The sequence below is a fragment of the Microcaecilia unicolor genome, chromosome 2 (genome assembly GCF_901765095.1).
Source record: "Microcaecilia unicolor chromosome 2, aMicUni1.1, whole genome shotgun sequence".
Lineage (NCBI taxonomy): Eukaryota > Metazoa > Chordata > Amphibia > Gymnophiona > Siphonopidae > Microcaecilia > Microcaecilia unicolor.
Genome location: NC_044032.1, coordinates 654,204,011 through 654,225,135, shown reverse-complemented (window position 1 = coordinate 654,225,135; position 21,125 = coordinate 654,204,011). Strand labels below are relative to the sequence as shown.

Below are 21,125 nucleotides of genomic sequence, written 5' to 3'. Positions count from 1 at the left end.
AACCCGTATTTTCGAAACAAGATGGACGTCCATCTTTCGTTTTGAAAATACCGTCAGGGACATCCAAATCCTTAAATTTCGCCATCCCTACACATGGACGTTTCTGATTTTCAGCAATTTTCGAAACCAAAGACGTCCATGTCAAAAACAACCAAATGCAAGCCATTTGGTTGTGGAAGGAGCCAGTATTTGTAGTGCACTGGTCTCCCTGACATGCCAGGACACCAACCGGGCACCCTAAGGGGCACTGCAGTGAACTTTATAAATTGCTCCCAGGTACACAGCTCCCTTACCTTGTGTGCTGAGCCCCCCAAAACCCACTACCCCAACTGTACACCACTACCATAGCCCTTATGGGTGAAGGGGGGCACCTAGATGTGGGTACAGTGGGTTTCTGGTGGGTTTTGGAGGGCTCGCTGTTTCCTCCACAAACGTAACAGGTAGGGGGGTGGGGCTGGGTCCACCTGTCTGAAGTGCACTGCAGTACCCACTAAAACTGTTCCAGGGACCTGCATGCGCTGGCATGGACCTGAGTATGATGTCTGAGGCTGGCACGACACATTTTTAAAGATGTTTTTTGAGGGTGGGAGGGGTTAGTGACCACTGGGGGAGTAACAGGAGGTCATTCCCGATTCTCTCCAGTGGTCATCTGGTCATTTCGGGCACCTTTTTGTGCCTTAAGTCATAAGAAAAACGGGTCTGGGTGAAAACGTCCAAGTGTTCATCAAGGACGTCCTTGTTTTTTTCGATTATGGGTCAAGAACGTCCAAGTATTAGGCACGCCCAAGTCCCGCCTTCAATATGCCTTCAACACGCCCCCTTGAACTTTGGCCATCCTTGCGACGGAGTGCAGTTAGGGACGTCCTAAATCGAGTTTCGATTATACCGATTTGGACGTCCCTGGGAACCCATCCATCTTCCGATTTATGTCGAAAGATGGACACACTTCTCTTTCGAAAATGAGCCCAATAGTGGTTCAATCTAAATCTTTTATAAAAGATACCACAGATTTTTTTGAATAAGATTCAACACATTGATGTCATTTCTCATTCTGATCTTTTGATAACTCTTGATGTTCGAGGACTCTATGAAAACATTCTGCAGCATTCAACTATATTTACCATCAGAGAAGCATTGACAAGGCACAATACCTCATCTACTTTTTTATTATCTTTGACGGAGATCTTTTTGACTAATAATTATTTCAAATTTCTGGATGAATTTATTTTGCCGTGGTCCCCAGCGTGGCCAATTTGCATGTTTCTGCTTTTGAAGAATGCTATTTGTATAACTCTCATTGGTGGAAACACATAAAAATTTGGCTACACTGAATTGATGACATCTTTCTCATTTGGTCATCTACAAGTCCTCAATTAAACCAATTTGTACAATGGTTAAAAGCCAGAGATGATAATATTTATTTTGAGCAACACCATTTGACTCACATTATGTTTTTGGATGTTCATGTTCTCAAAGAACAAGGTGTATTAACTACCACAGAATATAGAAAGAATACTGAACAAAATAATTATTTACAGATGCCATCCACGCAAGCTTAAGGATTCTCTACCCATTAGCCAATTGTTACATATTATATGGATCTGTTCCACCATAGAGCAATTCAAGGAGCACGCTCAGATTTTATTTGAACATTTTTGAGTTGGGGTACACCAAAACAATCATCAAGAAACCTTATTTTAGAGTGTTGTATGCCTACAGATCCTCAACCATTCCGTCAATGCGCCTAAGGTCACTAAGAACATTCACAGGCATTGGCATATTTCACAACTTCATAAAGTGTTTTAATCAGGTCCATGCATAGCTTTCAAGAGGGGTCCTAATAATAAAAATGTTGTGGTACGAACCAGATTTTCAACAGATACTTTTCAAAGTTTGGGTGTACATAAGCCTTGTGGAAAATGCTCTCTTCGTAGCAGTTCCCTAAATACTTCCATCTGGATTCACCCTGTTACTCAGAAAGAATATCGCTTGAGACATCAGATGGATTGTAATTCTGTTTTTGTTGCACATCTCATAGAATAAGCAGCATAAAATGTATTGTACTGTTTGGGGATCTTGCCAGGTACTTGAAACCTGGATTGGCCACTGTTGGAAACAGGATGCTGGGCTTGATGGACCTTCGGTCTGCCTCAGTATGGCAATACTTATGCACTTATGTACATAGATCATACCACAAGAAAAGGACACGTTTAACGGAACATCGGAGTAGGGTGCAAACTCAAACTCTCACCGCTCCCATGGTTCAACACTATATGCAGATGAATCATCAGTTCTCTCAGATTAAATGACTGGTTTTGGACCATGTTAAGGAATGCTCAAACAGGGGGGGGAATAGAGCACAGATAGTATTAGAAAAAAGAACAATGATGGATTTATTCCATGAGAGCAGAAACAGAGTAGGGTTTAAATGATATGATTGAATGGAATGCTATAATTTGATATATTTTTAGAACTTTAGTGAATGACACGTAATGACGCCATCTTTTATGGAGGCATGGTCAAGATAGTAGCAAAGATTCAAGAAGATGTCCTGTGTTTGGTGCTTGTTAGTCCACAAGGATCTGGATATTTTCAGGGATTTGGGATAGCGGATTGACTTTTTCATTTGACTCCTGAAGAAGCAGTGAAATGAGGCTAACTGGGTCATACACATTCCGCTTTTCATTGTGATTATTTCCCTGAAGTGTTACAGATAGGTCTTTTGGATTATTATGGGACTATTTGCTTATTTTTGAACTTTGTACATTTTGTTATTCAGTTGGGCACACTGTTTGAACACTTATTTTTAAAGTATACACCACAGAGTGCAAAAAAGTGATCTACAAAACTGTCCACTCTGCAGACTTCCCTTACCCAGGATCCAAATGGTGGAACTCCTTACCACCCAAAATAAGAAATATACAGGAATATACTAGATTCCGCAAAATCCTCAAATTGTTCCTATTCAAACAAACCCTCACAAAGAACAGGAGAGGCCTAGTGGTTAGGGTGGTGGACTTTGGTCCTGAGGAACTTTGTTCGATTCCCACTTCAGGCACAGGCAGCTCCTTGTGACTCTGGGCAAGTCACTTAACCCTCCATTGTCCCATGTAAGCCGCATTGAGCCTGCCATGAGTGGGAAAGTGCGGGGTACAAATGTAACAAACAAAGAAAATTACCATTAACATTCTCTTTGTTTCATATACAATTTCTCGATTTTCTAAATGTTAAACATGCATAGCTATCCCAGTACATTTATGATACTGTACTGTAAAATTGGATTCTTACAAAAAATTACTTTCTTATGCATTTTTATTATTATTATTTATTGCATTTTTTATCCCACATTTTCCCACCTATTTGCAGGCTCAATGTGGCTTACAGAGTTTGGTTATGACATAATCATTCCATGATATCAGATACAATTAGTGATGTACAAAGATTAGGTGAGGGAAGAGAGAAGGAAGGTGTTAGGCAGGATATAAGGTGGACTGTAATAATTGGGTGAGTTGGTGAGGTAGTTTTGTAAGGCTATGGGTTCTCTTTGTAGGCCTTGTTGAATAGATGTGTCTTCAGAGATTTGCGGAAGTTAGTTATTTCATCAATAGCTTTCAGGGCTGTAGGTAATGCATTTCACAGCTGCGTGCTCATGTAAGACAAGGTGGTGGCGTGTATCAGCTTATATTTTAATCCTTTACAGCTGGGGAAGTGCAGATTGAGAAATTTGCGGGATGATCTTGTGGCATTTCTGGGAGGTAAGTCCACGAGGTTTAGCACGTAGATTGGGGCATCTGCGTGAATGATTTTGTGTACAATCGTGCAGATCTTGAACACAACTCGTTCCTTGAGTGGGAGCCAGTGAAGTTTCTCTCTTACGGGTTTCGCACTTTCATATTTTCTTTGTTATGTATCCTATACTGTTTATTGTAAGCCACATTGAACTCAAAATTGTTTGAGATAATGTGAGATATAAATGTCATAAATAAATAAAGGGCAGCAAAGAACAATCATTACGACATTGACAGAAGGGATAATAGTGCGAGGCATTTAATTGAATCGGTAGGGTATGCCTTTTTAAACAGGTTAAATATGAAAGAATAAGGGATCCATCGTTAATTTTTTCTGAATCCTTATCATAAGAGAGTATACAAGTTCCCCCCCCCCCCCCTTTTTCCACTTGTCATTACTTGACATTTAGCATATGTTATATATGTTATATTTGTTATTTGTTATTTCATACAATCTAACATTTTCAAATTTAATAAAAAGATTGAATTGAAAGTGACTGTGGTTCTGGAGTTTGGAGAGATATGTATGGGAAGAGAGGGAGGTGGGGGAGTTAGAATTCAATGGTGGTTTGCTGTTCTGTGTTGGCTGTTGGGGAGGGGGGCAGGGGAGGGTGTCATTGCGGTCTGTAAGAGATTGGGAGGGGTTGAGGAGGGTTTTCAAATGCAGTGCCCTGGTAAATATCCCAGGTAGCTTTGGGTTTATTGAAAACCATATGACAGAAGGAGGAGAAAGCAATGGAGGGTGTCCCTGTGGAAGGCGGGAGGGGGGGGGGTTGGGAATGTAGGTGTGTATGGAGTGGAAGGACAGATATATATAGGAAGTGTATAAAGACTGGGTGACGGGCTTTGCAGGTGCGTATGATTACATGGAATATCAGAGAGATGGTGAGCCCAGTTAAATGCTCCAGGTTGCTTCTGTACTTTGATAAAGAGAAGATCCAGCTGGTGGTGTTGTAGGAGACTAGAAATAACAGATCAGCAGATCTGAACTAGTTGAATCCACTGATGGACCATCCTGTAACAGAGACACTCCCCTTACACTCTGAAAAGAAGTTTTCCATAGAGGCAAGAACTAAAAGTAATATTAAACTTTTTCAAATGCATTCAAAACAAAAAGCCAAGGAGGGAATTAGCTACACCATTAGATAACCAAGGGGTGAAAGGAAAGCTCAGACTAGATAATTTAGTAATAGAAAACAACATGAAATTATTTGCCCCAGTTTTAACTAAAAAAAAGATGTTGGGGTCATTTCTATACTGGAAACTTTTGGCTGTGGCAATTCAGAGTAAGTAAAGCAAATCTAGAAAACATAATTGAACAACTAATGATCAGGACTGGATGGAATTCATCAGAAAGTTTTGAAAGAGCTCAAACATGCAACTATTACACAATAACTTGCAATCTGTAACCTGTCATTTAAAACAGCCACAGCATCTGAGGACTAGAGAGGAACCAACAGCACATCAGAGTTAAGGGCCCCAGGGTGTTCTGGGAAAGTACAGACCGATGAAACTGATGTCAATTCTACATAAAATGGTAGGAGGTATTATTTAAAAAAAAAAAGCAATTTCTGACCATATAGAGAGATATGGCATAATGGGAATGAGTCAGCATGGGCTCAGGAAAGGCAATTCTTGCCTTGCCAATTTGATTTCTTTGAAGATGTAAAAAAATGTGGATCAGAGTGAGTTTGCCACTGCTGTAACATCAACATAATATACATCACATCATTCACTAATGCCTCCATTGAGGCTACGTGTTTTTCCTTCTCACTTTAAGCCAAAAACAGTTACCTTCACATCAACTCCAGGAATGTAAAATACAGTGGTTTCCAGGTCACTAGATTTTGTCTGCAGGGTTGTTGGCACTTTCTTTCCAGCAAGTAAATGTGTACTAGATGCATAATTAGCTTGCAATTTCTTTTTTTTGGAAGGAGATTCTTGATCCAAACTTCTTGAGCTCCGATCATAACTTCTACAAAAAGAAGTGCAGAAGACCTATAAAGCTCCAGTACTGTATCTTACGTAATAATTAAAGCATGGCATGAGCCAAGGTTAACTCTATCTAGTGACCATAATTTTTTAGCCAGGTCCAGATTTAGGGAAGTAAGTTTTGAATGTGACATATACCCAGTCCAAAGAGGAACCGGCTTCCGCATGCCTGTGCTACTTCAAAGAGGCACCACTGCGGCTGGATGGCCTTCCTCTGCTCAAAGGTATACAACTTCCCTAATTTCTTGAAACTAAGCAGTCTCCCGGCAATCTCTCTGAGGGGCATAATCGAACGGCGCCGGCCATCTTCGGGGCCGGCTCCGCAAAGGGGCGGTGCCAACCGTATTATCGAAAAAGATGGCCGGCCATCTTTTCTTTCGATAATACGGTTGGGGCCAGCTAAATCTCAACATTTAGGTCAAATGTTGAGATCGCTGGGGTTTACAGATGGCTGGCTTCAAAAAAGTGGAAAAAAAATCCAAGTGCTCAGGCTTTTTCAGTAGTACCAGTGGGATTTGAACAGGCTACCACTGGATTACAAGACCGGTACTCTAACCACTTGGCCACAGCTCCACTTACTTGGATGTCCCTCCCTTTTGATTATGCCCCTTCAGGTCTCTCTCAGCCAATCACAGACAGGGGTCTCTCTCAGCCACTCACAGACAGCTAAATGCTGGGTGGGAGGGGATTGGTGACCACTGAGGGAGTAAGGGGAGGTGATCCCCGATTCCCTCGGATGGTCATTTGGTCAGTTGGGGCTCCTTTTTGAAGTTTGGTCGTGAAAAAATAGGGACCAAGTAAAGCCGGCGAAATGCTCGTCAAGCCTGGCTTTTTTTTCCATTATCGGGTGAAGCCAGCAATCTCGTGAGCACGCCCCCGTCCCGCCTTCACTACTCTACCGACACGCCCCCTTGAAATTTCGCCAGCTCCGAGACGGAAAGCAGTTGAAGCCGGCCAAAATCGGCTTTCGATTACACCGATTTGGCCAGTTTCAGGAGATCGCTGGCCATCTTCCGATTTGTGTTGGAAGATGGCCGGCGATCACTTTCGAAAATGAGCTGGTCTGTCACCTAGCACAACGGTTCCAATTTGTTAATATGTGGAATTTATAAGAAAGTTATGGGATATATTTGAGCTATCAATATTAGAAAAAGCTGGTGTTTTCTGAGGACAGCAGGTCACTTATTTTCACATGTGGGTGACATCATCCAACGGAGCCCCGATGTGGACGCTGAATCACTAGTATTAAAGAAAGTTCTGGTAGCATCCCACCGCGCATACGCTGGTGCCTTCCTGCTTGACACTCAAGCATGGGTCCTTCAAGTCAGGTGAAAAGCATAAAGAGTACAACCAAAAACAACTCCTAGGGAAGATGGGAGGGTATGTGAGAATAAGTGGCTTGTTGTCCTCAGAGAACACCAGCTACAGGTAAGTATCTTTGTTTTTTCCAAGGATAAGCAGGCTGCGTTATTTTCACATGCGGTAATCCCTAGTTAGGATAATGGAGTGTCAAAACATTAAGACTAAAACTTAAATCAACTCGAAACTATATATATATAATAGCTGTGTAGGTGCAGCCTGGAACAGAATAAAACAAGGCCTAGGAGGGTGGAGTTGGATTCTAGACACCGAACAAATTCTGCAGAACTGCCTGTCCAAACTGACTGTTGCATCTGTTGTCCTGAGACCCCAAACTGTAGTGAGATGTGAATGTGTGGACTGAAGACCATGTGACAGCCTTGCAAAACAACTCTATGGAGGCTGATCTGAAGTGGGCTACGGACGCAGCCATGGCTTTGACACTATGAGCCGTGACATATCCCTCAAGAGTCAGCCCAGACTGGGCATAAGCAAAGGAGATGCAGTCTATCAATTTGAAAGTGTGGGTTTGCCAACAGCCACCAACCTGTTGGGGTCAAAAGAAATGAAAAGCTGGGTGGACTGTCTACGGGCTTTAGTCCGCACCAGATACAATGCTAAGGCTTGCTTGCAAGATGGGCATGAGGTCTGGGGAAAAATGTTGAAAGAACAATTGACTGGTTAAGATGGAACTCTGATACGACCTTAGGAAGGAACTAGGGGTCAGTGTGGAGGACTACTCTCTGTTGAGATAATATTTAATATATGGTGGGTGAGCTGCTAGTGTTTGGAGCTCACTGACTCTACGAGCTGAAGTGACCACCACCACAAATACAACTTTCCAAGTCAGAAACTTCAGATGGCAGGTATCCAGAGACTCAAAAGGAGCTTTCATCAGGTGGGTGAGGACTATGTTGAGATCCCATGATATGACCAGAGGTTTGGTAGGGGGCTTTGTCAACAACAAACCTCTCATGAAGCGAACAACTAAAGGCTTAAAGAGATGGCCTCACCTCCTACACAGTGATGATAAGCACCAATTGCACTAAGCTGAACCCTTACAGAGTTGGTTTTCAAACCAGACTCAGAGAGGTGCAGGAGGTACTCAAACAGTTTTTGTGTAGAGTACACCAGACGGCAAACCTTTTCTATTTAAAAGAATAACACCTGTTATGGGAGTCTTTCCTGGAAGCCTGCAAGTCAAGAGAGATACCAGGCAATCCAAGGGATTCGAGTTCTACGCTCTGAACATCCAAGCCGTGAGGGCTAGAGATTGGAGGTTGGGATGCAAAGGGGACTCTTCATTCTGTGCGATGAGGGATGAAAAACAGTCCAATCTCCACGGATCTTCTCAAGACTCCAGAAGAGGAGTGAACCATATCTGTCACGGCCAATGAGGAGCGATCAGTATCAAGCTTCAGCAAGGTCTTCTCTATCAGAGATATAGGAGGATACGCATACAGAAGTTCTCTTCCCCAATGTAGGAAAAAAGGCTGTGTGATCTGAGCCTGGAGCAGAAGTGAGGGGCCTTGTTGTTGAGATGAGTGGCAAAAAGATCAACCAAGGGGGTGCCCCACTCTCAGAAGATCTATTGGGGTATGCCCTTTTGAAAGACCACTCGTATGGTTGTAATATCCTGCTGAGTCTGTCCGCCAGGCAGTTGCTCTTGCCAGGAAGGTATATGGCAAGGAGATTCATCCCGTGAAGGAGAGCCCATTGCCACATACCTACCACTTCCAGACACAAAGGGTAGGATCCTGTACCCCCTTGCTTGTTCACATAAAACATGGCAATCTGGTTGTCTTTCTGAATTTGAATAATGTAGTTTTTGGAGTCGATCTCTGAAAGCCTTTAGAGCGTTCCAAATGGCTCGTAGCTCAAGGAGATTGATTTGAAGATGAGCCTCCTGAGCGGACAACTGACCCTGAGTGTGATGCCCATCCACATGAGCTCCCCAACCCAGGTTCTATGCATCCATTGTAAACACCGTTTGATGCGGTGGAATTTGGAATGGAAGCCCCAGAGTCAAATTGGACCCGATAGTCCACCAGAGAAGGGCATGACCCAACTCTGACGGGACGTGAATGACATTCATTAGGTTCCCTGTGGCTTGAGATCACTGGAAGGCTAAGGTCCACTGGACCGCTCTCAAATGGAGCCATGCCATGGGAGTGACATGCACTGTGGAGGTCATGTGACCCATCAGTCTCAACATTTGATGAGCTGAAACCTGCTGGTTGCTGTGGACCTGCGAGGCAAGCGCTACCAAGGTATCCGCTTCTCAATAGAGGAAGGAAGGCTCCAATGTATTTCAATTGTCACACTTGATGGAGATGGGAGTTGGGATAATTTATGACAAACCCCAGTAGCTCTAGCACTTGAATAGTCAACCGCATTGACTCGATTGCCCCCTCCTGAGATGTGTTCTTGACCAGCCAAATGTCCAGGTAAAGAAACACATACAGTCCCAGTCTGAGTAGATATGCTGCAACTACCGCCAGGCATTTGGTGAATGTGTGGATAGTATCAGTGTGCTTTTTAACGAGGTCAGCGACCTCTTTTACTTTCTCTCCAAATAAGTTGTCCCCTCGGCAAGGTATGTCCACTAATCTCTCTTGAACAGCCTGTTCCAGGTCATAGACATGCAGCCATTAGAGTCTGAACATCCCTATACCCATCCCAGAGAGTCTGGATAAAATATCAAAAGTATGACACTTGGCCAAATAATGCCGACACCATCTGCTTTTTGGCTAACTGGTGAAGCTCAGCAGCCTGCTCCATAGGGAGACAATCCACCAGATTAACTGTACTATTAACTACAGACTCCATGTAAAGGCTCATGTAGAGCTGGTAGGACTAGATGTGGGCAACGAGCATCGAGGCCTGAAATGTTTTCCTCCCAAACGAGTATAAGGTTATGTTACAAACGCCTAGCATCCGCCTAGGGTTAACCCTACCCTGAAGCCACCTGGAGGGTCTGCCCTTAGCACTGCTCAGCCCACCTGCTCCTGGGCATGTGCTCTATACTAACACCCTCCTCTCCACCAACTGGGTCTCACTTGCCTTTGCGCGAGTCTCCCACTCTCAAATAATTCCCCGGTGATTTCTAGGTGACTGGGGCACACTCTCAGGGGTCCCACAATGCCTGGAAAGCACCCACAGACCCAACACACAAACCACCAGGATTCTTAAGTCAGTCCAGGACAACAGAGCCAATAAACTAACAAGGTTTATTGTCACAGAATTAGAACAGTGAGCCATATAAATCAGATGGAAAAGTAACAGGCAAATAACAGGTAACTGAATAAGGATCAATATTAAAACTGTCTAAACACTGTCACTACCTGGGTAGTATCTGGGAAGCTTCAGGAAATTAACTGCTTACATGCCTTGAACAGGGTCTCAGGACATAGATGTTTACCTCTGTGCTCCCATACTGAGACTAAAGATCAACTCACAGCTCAGGAAGGGAAAAACGGTCACTTCTGTAACAGCTTTACAAAAAAAAAGGGAAAATGTGGGGTACAAATGCAACAAATAAATAAATAAATAAATTGAGGTAAGGTTGTGGTCTAAGTGTGCAGCCTTTTTGCGAAAAATAATGGAAAACAACAAAAGTCGAAAAACTGAAGAAAAATACAAGGAAAGGAGAACAGGGAAAATAAATTTAAAAAAAGATTACCCGCAATGGAAAGCATCCCCATAGCGAAATTTTTTTTTGAAAGAACAGCATGAGAAGACTATGTGAACATGTCCCTCTCAGGTCCACAGATAAAAAAACAGACTAAAGGACCCATGCTCGAGTGGGAAGGCACCAATACCTGCATGGTAGGACACTGCTAGAACTTTCTTTAGTGCTAGCAATTCAGCGTCCACATCGGAGGACATCACCATGTGAGAATAACGCGGCCTGTTTGTCCTTGGAAAATGAAAGATAAGAGTTTCAGGTACTACAACCAGAGTTGACAGCTAATCAGCATAATTTCCATGTTTTACTTTGGATGTTTGCATACGGTTTTAATTTGTGATCCCCTTGAGGTTCCGGCACAGACAATGAGTAAAACGGATTTATCTACTCAGAGACCAACAGATGTTATAAGGGGGGCTGCCTGGTAGGTGGCTATTCTGTAACAGAACCTAGAATACTAGTGTTGAGCGGTATCAGCGTGTCTAAGATTTAGGCACTCACAGTTACATCAGCAATACAGCTGGCAGAAATGTGGGTACTTAAATGTTGCAGGGATGCACAAAACTTAGTCTGTAAATCACGCACACAGGTGGGAGCCCCGTCTATGTCACACCTATGCTCCACCCCTCTGTGGAGGAAGAGGAGTGGAGGAGTAGCCTAGTAGTTAGTGCAGGGAACCTTGATCCTGGGGGACTGGGTTCGATTCCTACTGCAGCTCCTTGTGACTCTGGGTAAGACATTTAACCCTCCATTGCCCCTGGTACAAAATAGGTACCTGAATATATGTAAACCGCTTTGAATGTAGTTCCAAAAACCTCAGAAAGGCAGTATATCACGTACCATTTCCCTTCCCTTTATTTGCAGAGTAGCACTTAGGGGTTCTTTTATTAAGGTGCGCTGAAAAATGGCCTGCAGTAGTGCAGACGCATGCTTTCGGCACGCGCAGAATTATTTTTTAGTGTACCTACAAAAAAATAACTTTAAAAAATTTTTGCTGAAAATTGCCGTGCGTCTATTTTGGGTCTGAGACCTTACCGCAAGCCATTGACCTAGAAGGAAGGTCTCACGCAGTAACCAGGAGGTAACGGTCTATGCACGTCAAAGTCCACTTGATGCGCATAGATGCTGCGCGTCAGAAAATAAAAAATATTTTCCAGATGTGCGCCAAAATTGAAATTACCGCAAAGGCCACGCGGTAACCGAGCAGTAACTCCAATTTGGCGCACATAGGCACCCACGCCGCTTAGTAAAAAGGCCCCTTAGGCAGCAGTTAAGTGCTGGCATTCTAAACCCTTACATGCACAATGCATGCATAATTGGGGGCCCTTCACACTACTAGAGAGGAGGTTCATAGTTGATCACAAATACAAGATTTGGAGGAAAAAAGAAACTTATTTGATTAGCCCCAGCCTTATCCATTTGTCTTGCTATAGGTTTCACCTCTTCAAGCTTATATCATCATGCTCCTGTTGAAGGATGGTTGGGTGCAGCATACATTTCCCACTGTCAATTTCAACTCTGATATCAAGTTCGAAGTCAATATTTCTTTCTGTTGCAGTACTAGATATGCTTCTGTTGGCAGGAGTTGTGGGCCATCGTTCAGTGAGAAGCTGATGGACTGCAGCAAAGCCCGACGATTTTTTACGCGACGACTGCCTGCCCAAAACAAAACATGCATGCAAAAAATTGTTGGAATGGCAATATTCCCATAAATTAAAAAAAAATAAAAGCCACTTTTATCTGTCATATCAAACAAGCCCACTGTGATCAAACTCCCAAACCAGAAACTATACCATCAATCTTGTACAAGTATCATATAGAAACCTGGCCTGAAAACACAAGTTTCTCAGGTCAGGTTTATAGAACTTCTTACATAAATACAAGATTTAAAAGCTTGGTGAAATACCAGAGTTTAGGCGGGTGTGATGAGTTTTAATCAACATTCTGATCAATCAATCTGATACAATTCTACTGGAATTTTACCATGCTTGTGTATGACTTATAACTGCACATTTCCTTAGTGTACGTATGAGGGGAAGGTATTGAGTGCACAGACCAAGCTACACACTTGTATTAGAAATTATTACTGCCAGTGTCCTGAGCGGTGATGTCCTGGACTGATAAGCCGAGAGGATAACAAAGGAAAGCTATGTGCTCCTACCTGTATGCTCAACACCTCTTACATCACAAAAGCTATCACGTGCATCACTTATCAATTCATTAGAAAGTCCCCCATATTTGTGAAATTCCCACAAGTGATGGAGTATTTATTTGAGAAAAAAATTAACAGAGGGCAAACAGACCATTCTTGCTGGTACAAAATGGAACATACGGCTGCCTTTCCTGTTCATATACTGCATATGAAACAGAGATACAGGGGCTGACTAGTATGAATCTGATTCGTTATAGAATGCTTACTGGGGTCTTCTGTGAATATAAAGCTTCTCTCGATCCCTCTCGTGATCCTCTTCCTTGTCTGAGTCGTCACTGGATGAGGACATGCTGTCGTACCGCTTGCCTTCTTCAGGCTGGAAGGGAATGCTTGGTGAGTGGCCTAGGGGTGTGTTGGGAAAACTGAATACTGAGCATGATCCTTCACTAATGGGTGAATAATGGGATGGAGCATCAAAGGGTACAGACAAAAGGTCAACTTCTGACTCTTCTGGAAACTGATAGTAAAAAACACATACAAAACAAAATAAGTCCAAAAGACCATCAGCTAAATTTCGAAATGCTGAAATAAGCATACAAGTAAAAAATCTTGAAAAGATTTCTCTCTGAACAGACAGAAGTGTCAGATTTTGGAAAGCACAGAATGAAAGCAGTGATTATTACACAGGCAGATGAAATGGAAGAAAATACTACATATGAGTTATGGCAACACCAGTAAAGCAAAGATGTTTTCTAAAGACAGCAAATCACCAGTCACACAGTCCTCCCGAGCCCTCCTCCCCTTGAAGCTTTTCTCCCTTCCTCCCTGGACTGGCCCTGCTACTAGGTGAATGAGGAATCTAGAGTGGAAGAATTTGGGAGAGGATGGTGCAGAGACTGCTTAGGCATGCAGCGCTTTGATGGTGCCATCAGTGTCACATCAGGCCTTTAAACACAGGCCTCAAAAGTCTTTGGGGGTGGGGGTGTAAAATGCATTATTACTTGAGCCTGTGCTCAAGGCTCTAAGATGTGCTTATATTTTGCTTCAGTCTCAGCCAGCAAATGTAAGGTGGCAGCAGCAGGCCTGATAAGGGGAAAGGAAGGAAGGAATGGAAGAGAGGAGATGCTGGGCAGCTTGGGGGGAGGGGAGGGACGAGGGGATGTTGGACACTCACTTTGGGAAGGGGGTTTGGGGCTTTGATCCATGCCTGGGGGTGGTAAATGGCTAAAGGTTCACTTAGAGGCATATTTTCAAAGCACTTTGGGAGGCTAAGTTCCATAGGTTTCTATGGAACTTTGGGAGGCTAAGTGCTTTGAAAATGAGCCTCCTAGTCTCCTATATCGTTGGCCATGCCTTGATTCCTTCCCTGATAAGGCTAAAAAATAGATCTGAAGGAGCCATGGTGGCTCAGTAAAAGCCCTTTATGCCTCTTCCAGAAAATGATGGAAGAGTCTGTTTGAGCCAGAGTCTGATCACTGGTGAGCTACCTTCTTCAGAGAAAAAGTGCTCGAGCAGAATCAATGAAACAATGAGCCTGAAAGGACAATTCAAAATTTACAGTAGTCCGTACAGCTTTAAAGGGAAACATTAGAAAACAATATATATATACACACAGTGTCCGAGAAAAAACAGGACCCCCAACATTTTTCCAAATAACCCAAAAACAAATATACTATTATAAAAAGAAAAAAAAGGTATTACTGTTACTGACAGGTGTTACTTCAAGATGCTGTAAAAACTGGAAGACCCCTGTTTTCAAAGTGACATTCGGGATCCATTTTAGCAAAATGGCGTTTAATAAAAAACCATTATACTAATTTATTTTCAAAGGTCATACTAAGGGCCCTGTTCATAAAGTCATGCTAGCGGTTTTAGCATGCACTAACCGTGTAGACACCTATAGGAATATTATAGGCACCTACACGGTTAGTGTGCTCTAACTCCTAGCACATGCTAAAACAGCTAACGCGCCTTTGTAAACAGGGCCCTAAATGTTTAAACAATTCCAAAGTATTTTGAAACTATGTAAGGGGTCTTTCCTCCCCCCCCTCCCCCACCCCAGACATTGTGTATATATAAATTAAATTGAAAAGTCTTGGAGAATACAGGATGACATGTACTACGATTGCCTGCAGATCAGAGAAATATTTGTTAGTGAATATAAAATGCATGCAACGCACCAGAGAATGTACAGTATCTTATGATATTAAGTTGGCCAATACTCGATATATAGTACTTTTCAAGTTTATAAAATGGAATCCAATGTGTAATATGATTTCCTATTAAACGTCTAATTCTCCCCTTACAAGTCACATTACAATTAAATAAATGATGATGCACTGCAATAATGGACGTGTTTTTTTGTTCTACCTCTATTTGTTGCAGTGAAATTGAAACCATCATTTTCATTTCAGTTATATTAACATTGTGAATGACTCAGATGCATGGAGAGTGCACCCAAGGCATCTCTTCTACTCTGCTGGTTTAATGATTGATTCTGTGATCTATTTTATTGCACTTAGTGGCAGAGAAAGGGGTAAACCTATTATTTGGAGCCCAGCAATCCCATTTGTAGCCAGCTGGCAGATGCCAAATCTGCCTCTCAGCAGGAGTATTTAGTATTAAAAGCCAAAACCGAAAACCAAGAAGTGTTTTCTTGTTTTAATCTACAGCTTCATCAATGAATTCTGAAGACCTCACATGTAATGAATGGTGTATTGTCTGTAATGTTTCTCTGTTACCCACTTTAGGTAAAGGCGGGATACAAATAAAATAAAAATAAAATAAAACAACAAATGTCATAATCTTAGGAAAACAACGTCCCAAGTATTTTAACCATGTCTGAATACTACTCACTCTCAATGGGGCTAAAAGTCTACACTTGGGCCGATAAAGCACATACTTTTAAGAACACTGAGAAGAGCTGCTTCTGGGTGTGAGAAAATAAACGAATGCACTTTTCTTTCAAATCTACATGTATACTTTTTAAGCAAAATTCTACATGCAAAAAATGCAGGTGCAACTGACCGTGTGTACTTTGTACCCACTGCATTTTTCAAAGTGAAAATATTTGCATTGACCCAGAATCTATCTCCCACCTTACTTTCCTCTATCACCTGTCTCTACTTACCGATCCATCCTATTACTATGTTATACTTAATTTCCTACTTTACATAACAAAATTCTGTGTTACCTATTACTATGTAAGCTGCATTGAGCCTGCTTTTAGTGGGAAAGTGTGGGATACAAATATAATAAATAAATAAACTCTTCTTTGAAAGCTGGTGCAAAAGCACAGGTAGCAAGTTTGCACCAATGACTTTGCATCAATGTCCGAGTTTGAAACTTATCCCAAGTGGTGGAAAAGAGCACTCTATGTGTAGAGATGGCCTTTTATATCTATTTTATATGCTGATAGAGCGTGTAAATTTATAGACACCAGCACTTACTCAGTGTTATTTTATAAATGATCCATGCAAGTCACTTTGCACATAAAATGTAAAGGGGTGTTGGCAGGGGTGGAGAATAGGTGCAGGACCAATATCTATGTATGGAATTTACAGAATACTGTTAGTTACGTGCTAAATTGCTGCATTTAAGCACACCCTCTTACACCTGCTATTGACATAGTGGTGCACCTAAATGTAAATGCATTCATACTGATTTATGCTAGTATTCTATAATGGAATTTTATAGAATTAGTGATCAGTGCACAGCATCTAATAATTTTCTTTCCTTTAGTCCTACCAGACAAGTCCAGAATCTGTGAGTTACGTCTTTTGACCAGCAGATGGAGACAAATAGAAAAAGTAGTTCTCTATGATTTGCCCCTTAAGGGCACCATGCTGTCTGGTGCTCATGTTCACACTTGTGGTAAAATGTCATTTTCGTCCATTAACTTTTTGATGCAAGTTGTACTCTACTAACACGCAGTTTTCCATCTGGGTCAGAAGCTGCCTGAAAATCCATGGAGAGGTACTGTAAAATAGAAGTACTTCAAACTGAGAAATGATTAAAAAAAAAAAATAGGAGATCAATTCAAAATGGAAACATGTTCATTAATATTCAAGTAGGGTGTTTCTGGACAGGTCTGGTAGGACTAAAGGATCGAAAATTTTCAAGCAAGAATTTCTCTTTCCTTAGAGTCTATATCAGACCAGAAACTGTAGGATGTAGTAAAGCAGTTCTCAGTTAGGGTAGGACTCTAAATCCCTAGCTGAACAAAGCCCAAGGATAGGAAGGCTGGAGACATCACAGGAAAACAAACTAATTTGCGAATGCAAGTAAATCCAGTGTTCAGACTGGAGATTAAAACAGAAGGTGTCATTACAACCCATCTCCAAAAACAAAAAGAAATATTAGATGGATTAAGTCCTCCCAATTACACACATTGACAAAAGAACCTGAATTACACTGGGAAGGAGTATATGAAGTACTTAACCTAACTGGAGTAAGGAAACAGAACTGGAATGAGAACATTCAACTGATTCCCCAAGAAGTAAGAAGAAGTTTATAAAGAATGAGAGAGGCGTTACAGACCATCTTCCATCCAAGAAACTGAAAAATAAAATTACTCCAAGAATTTGTAAGGATCAAAATCCTCCAAGGCAGAGGCGAGAAAAACAAGCAGATTTACTGAGAACAAGAAGATTAATTCATCTTTCTGAATGCTCCCAGAAAGATAATAGAACCTCCTGAGTATGGAATTACCAACATTCTCCTGAAAGGAGAAAAATACCAGAAAATGGACATAGCTATGGAGAACTCAAGCACAAAAAGAGGAATTATCAGGGAGCAATGGTCTACATAGTAACATAGTAAATGACTTGCAGATAAAGACCTGAATGGTCCATCCAGTCTGCCCAACAGTCACACTCATTATATTAATTTATGATTATCACATTCATCGTCTTTTTTTGGCATTTCTGGGACATACACCATAGACATCTGCCCAGCACAGTCTCATGTTCCAGCTACTGAAGTTGCCATTTAAGCCTTTTCTGGCCCATCCTAAACCAGATTGCCATATACGAGACACAGACCATACAAGTTTGCCCGACACCAGTCTTACTTCTTCACAGCCAGAGTTGCCATCTAAGCGCCACTCAACACATCTACACACATGCAGCCCTTTAAGTTTTGGGTTTTTTAAAAATACCATTAAATTTCTAATTAGAGATCCTCTATATTCTGCCTATGCCTTTTTGAATTCTGTCACCATTTTTGTCTCTACTGCCTCCCTTGGGAAGGCATTCCAGGCACGACCATCCTCTCTGTGAAAAAGACTTTCATAACATTACTCCTAAGTCCACCACCCCACAACCTCAATTCATGTCCTCTAGTTTTACTTTTCCCCTTCTTTGGAAAAGATTTGTTTCTTTATTAATACCTTTCAAGTATTTAAGCGTCTATCATGTCTCCCCCATCCCTTGTTTCCTGTAGGGTATACATATTCAGATCTTCCAGTCTCTTCTCATACATCTTTTGGTACAAACCCCATATCATTTTGCAGTCTTCCTCTGGATTGTTTTAAGTCTTTTTACATCCGTAGCAAGATATGACCTCCAAAGCTGAACACAACACTCCAGCTAGGGCCTCACCAACGACATGAACACCTCCTTTCTTTTGCTGGTTATGCCTCTACGAAGCCTAACATCCATCTGGCTATTGCCACCAACTTGTCACACTGCTTCGTCGCCTTCAGATCCTTGGACATTATCACCCTAAGGTCCCTCTCCCTGTCTGTGCATGTCAGCCTCTCACCTAGGACATATGGTTCCCCAAATGCATCACTCTGCACTTCAAAATGAGAAAAGCCAAAGAAGAGAAGAAAATTTACAGTACATTAGATACTTCTAAAGAATCCAAATATCCTCTGAGAAGAATGCTCACAATCTGCTGAATATAGTCCTTACAAACTGTAAGAGTGAACCTGAGAAAGAGAAGGGAACTGAATCCCCTGGTATCATTTGGAGTAGAGCAGGAATTTGAATCTTGACTTCACTGGCTCAAGGCCCAGTGAACTAACAGTTATACTATTTCCCTACTACAAGCAATGCCTAGCTTTGCTTGAAGACCCAAGCCTGAAGGCACTACAGCCCACCTGCAGAACAGGAGGGGCTTAGATAGCACGACTGCTACAGCAAGACCAGGCTGCAATCATGCTGCTCCATAAGAAGCAAAATGCTTGCTACTGGATAAAATGTCATTTCTCTCCCCCCCCCCCCCTTTTTTTTTATAGAAAGCAAGAAAGTTCCTTAGCACTCTCTGTTTCTACTGGTTTACAAGTACCTTCATAGGAAAAGAATATGATCCTTTTTACCAACCCTTGACCAAGGAACCAAAAGTTCGCCCCAGATCACTAGCTATATGGCCAAACGATGACTTTATATACTACCAAATAAATCCCAAAACAAAATCTTTATCTGAAGATTTAAGGCATTGCAGTAAGATCTTCAAAAGAAAACACTCTCAATGCTCTTCCATGAAAATGAAGACAGAAGGCTTGAAGTAATAGATGAACTGCAAAATACTCGAGAGATGATTACAATACTGTGGATTGAGACCAAGCTCCTTGCGTTACTCAATTTTGATAGTTAGCAACCCTGTCAACAGACTGGAATCTGATGCTATTAACAACCAACTGGACTTTCTTCTACTCTACCATCGCCACCCCCCTTCTGTTGCATTGTAACAACTCTTACGTTTAAATCTATTAGTATAGTCAATAAAGAAACAAGTCAAGCAGCACTGGGAAAAATAATATATCTATCAAGCAAAACCACAGAGGAGATCTGTCTGATAATCCCCTTGAAAGACAAAGAACATCTGTCCCAAAATGAACTGAACACCCCAACCATCCACCCCCCTACAAAAACAACAAAAAAAAACATGAACAAAATTTTTTTTCATATAAAATTACAAAATATTCAAAATCAGACTGCGGGCTCTGGGAGAAAAGGACTATATATAAGGACCCCACAAAAATAAGAACGCTCTTTTAAATTTTAAGGACACCCTCACCCTCTGCTTCTCCATCAACATAATATGGTGAAAAACATTACGCCAATTCCAAAAGAAAGGCGGGTCAGGAACAGTCCAAACCTTTAAAATAACCTTTTTACCCAAAAGGACAACCTTGCGGATGAGAAGACTCTGCAACAAAAACACTTCACATTTATCCAACAAAAGACTCATTGCTGATAATGAGCAACAACTCTTACATACCACCACAGTCAACTACCGTGTCTCTTCATCTTTCCCCATAATACTTGGTAACTTCAACATACACTTAGATGACCACTCTAATACCCATACTTCTGACTTCCTTCACTTCCTATGATCTTTTCTATCTACACACACAGGGGAAATAATGGTTTAAATCAGAGTACAAAAATAAACAATACTAGTCCAACAAATATACTCCAATCGTATGCAAAATATCTTTTTATTTTTTTAATTGTCAAAACATCTCCATATTATATATTAGAAACCACTGCAGGTTTTGTAAAAATCACATTTACCCGTATGGTATATCGTTAAATAACTTGTCAGTAGCTTAACACCCATTCATTCTCAAACATTTGGCTAGTTGTCTTAAGCTCGTGCCAGTTGCCTATCATGTCTTTAAATAGTTCATTGTCCCGAGCAGGACTAAGAACCGCTCTTCCTTAAATATGCGGCAACCAGACCGCCACTGGGAAATACCCGTATGAGAAATAGTCCAAATGTCCACAACAACTTGCCAATGACAGTTGTATTAACCCAACTGCTACTGTTCCATGTTATCTGTGCTTTAGTCACATGTCCAGCAGATCACCTTTGCGGGAATAGGATCTCAACAAAACCACCAAACCAAGCTATTGCCCTGACAGTGTTTGTTTATGCTGATGACATTCAACTTCTGTACACCTTTGATCCAACCAATCTCAATGACATCAATGATGTCAATAACAAATTTGACACAGATCACTTACTGGCTGTGCAATAATAGACTGATATTGAACCCCCCAAAAATCAAAAGCTCTCATTTTGTCAGATGAATGATCCTATTCCTTTGCTTCTTCAGTTCTCATTTTTAATAGTCCTGTTCCATTAGGATCATTAGCAAAAGTATTTGGGATCATACTTGATAAGATCATCAATT

General features: G+C 41.6%; 1 protein-coding gene across 1 annotated transcript in view; it reads right to left on the bottom strand.

Annotated features, from left to right (window-relative positions):
- KIAA1109 (KIAA1109 ortholog) overlaps positions 1–21,125 on the bottom strand; it is a 452,391-nt gene that overhangs the window by 74,184 nt on the left and 357,082 nt on the right. Inside the window, 3 exon segments of the mRNA XM_030191772.1 lie at positions 5,583–5,763; positions 12,268–12,483; positions 13,246–13,496. Of these exon segments, the coding sequence (XP_030047632.1) occupies positions 5,583–5,763; positions 12,268–12,483; positions 13,246–13,496 (648 nt within the window).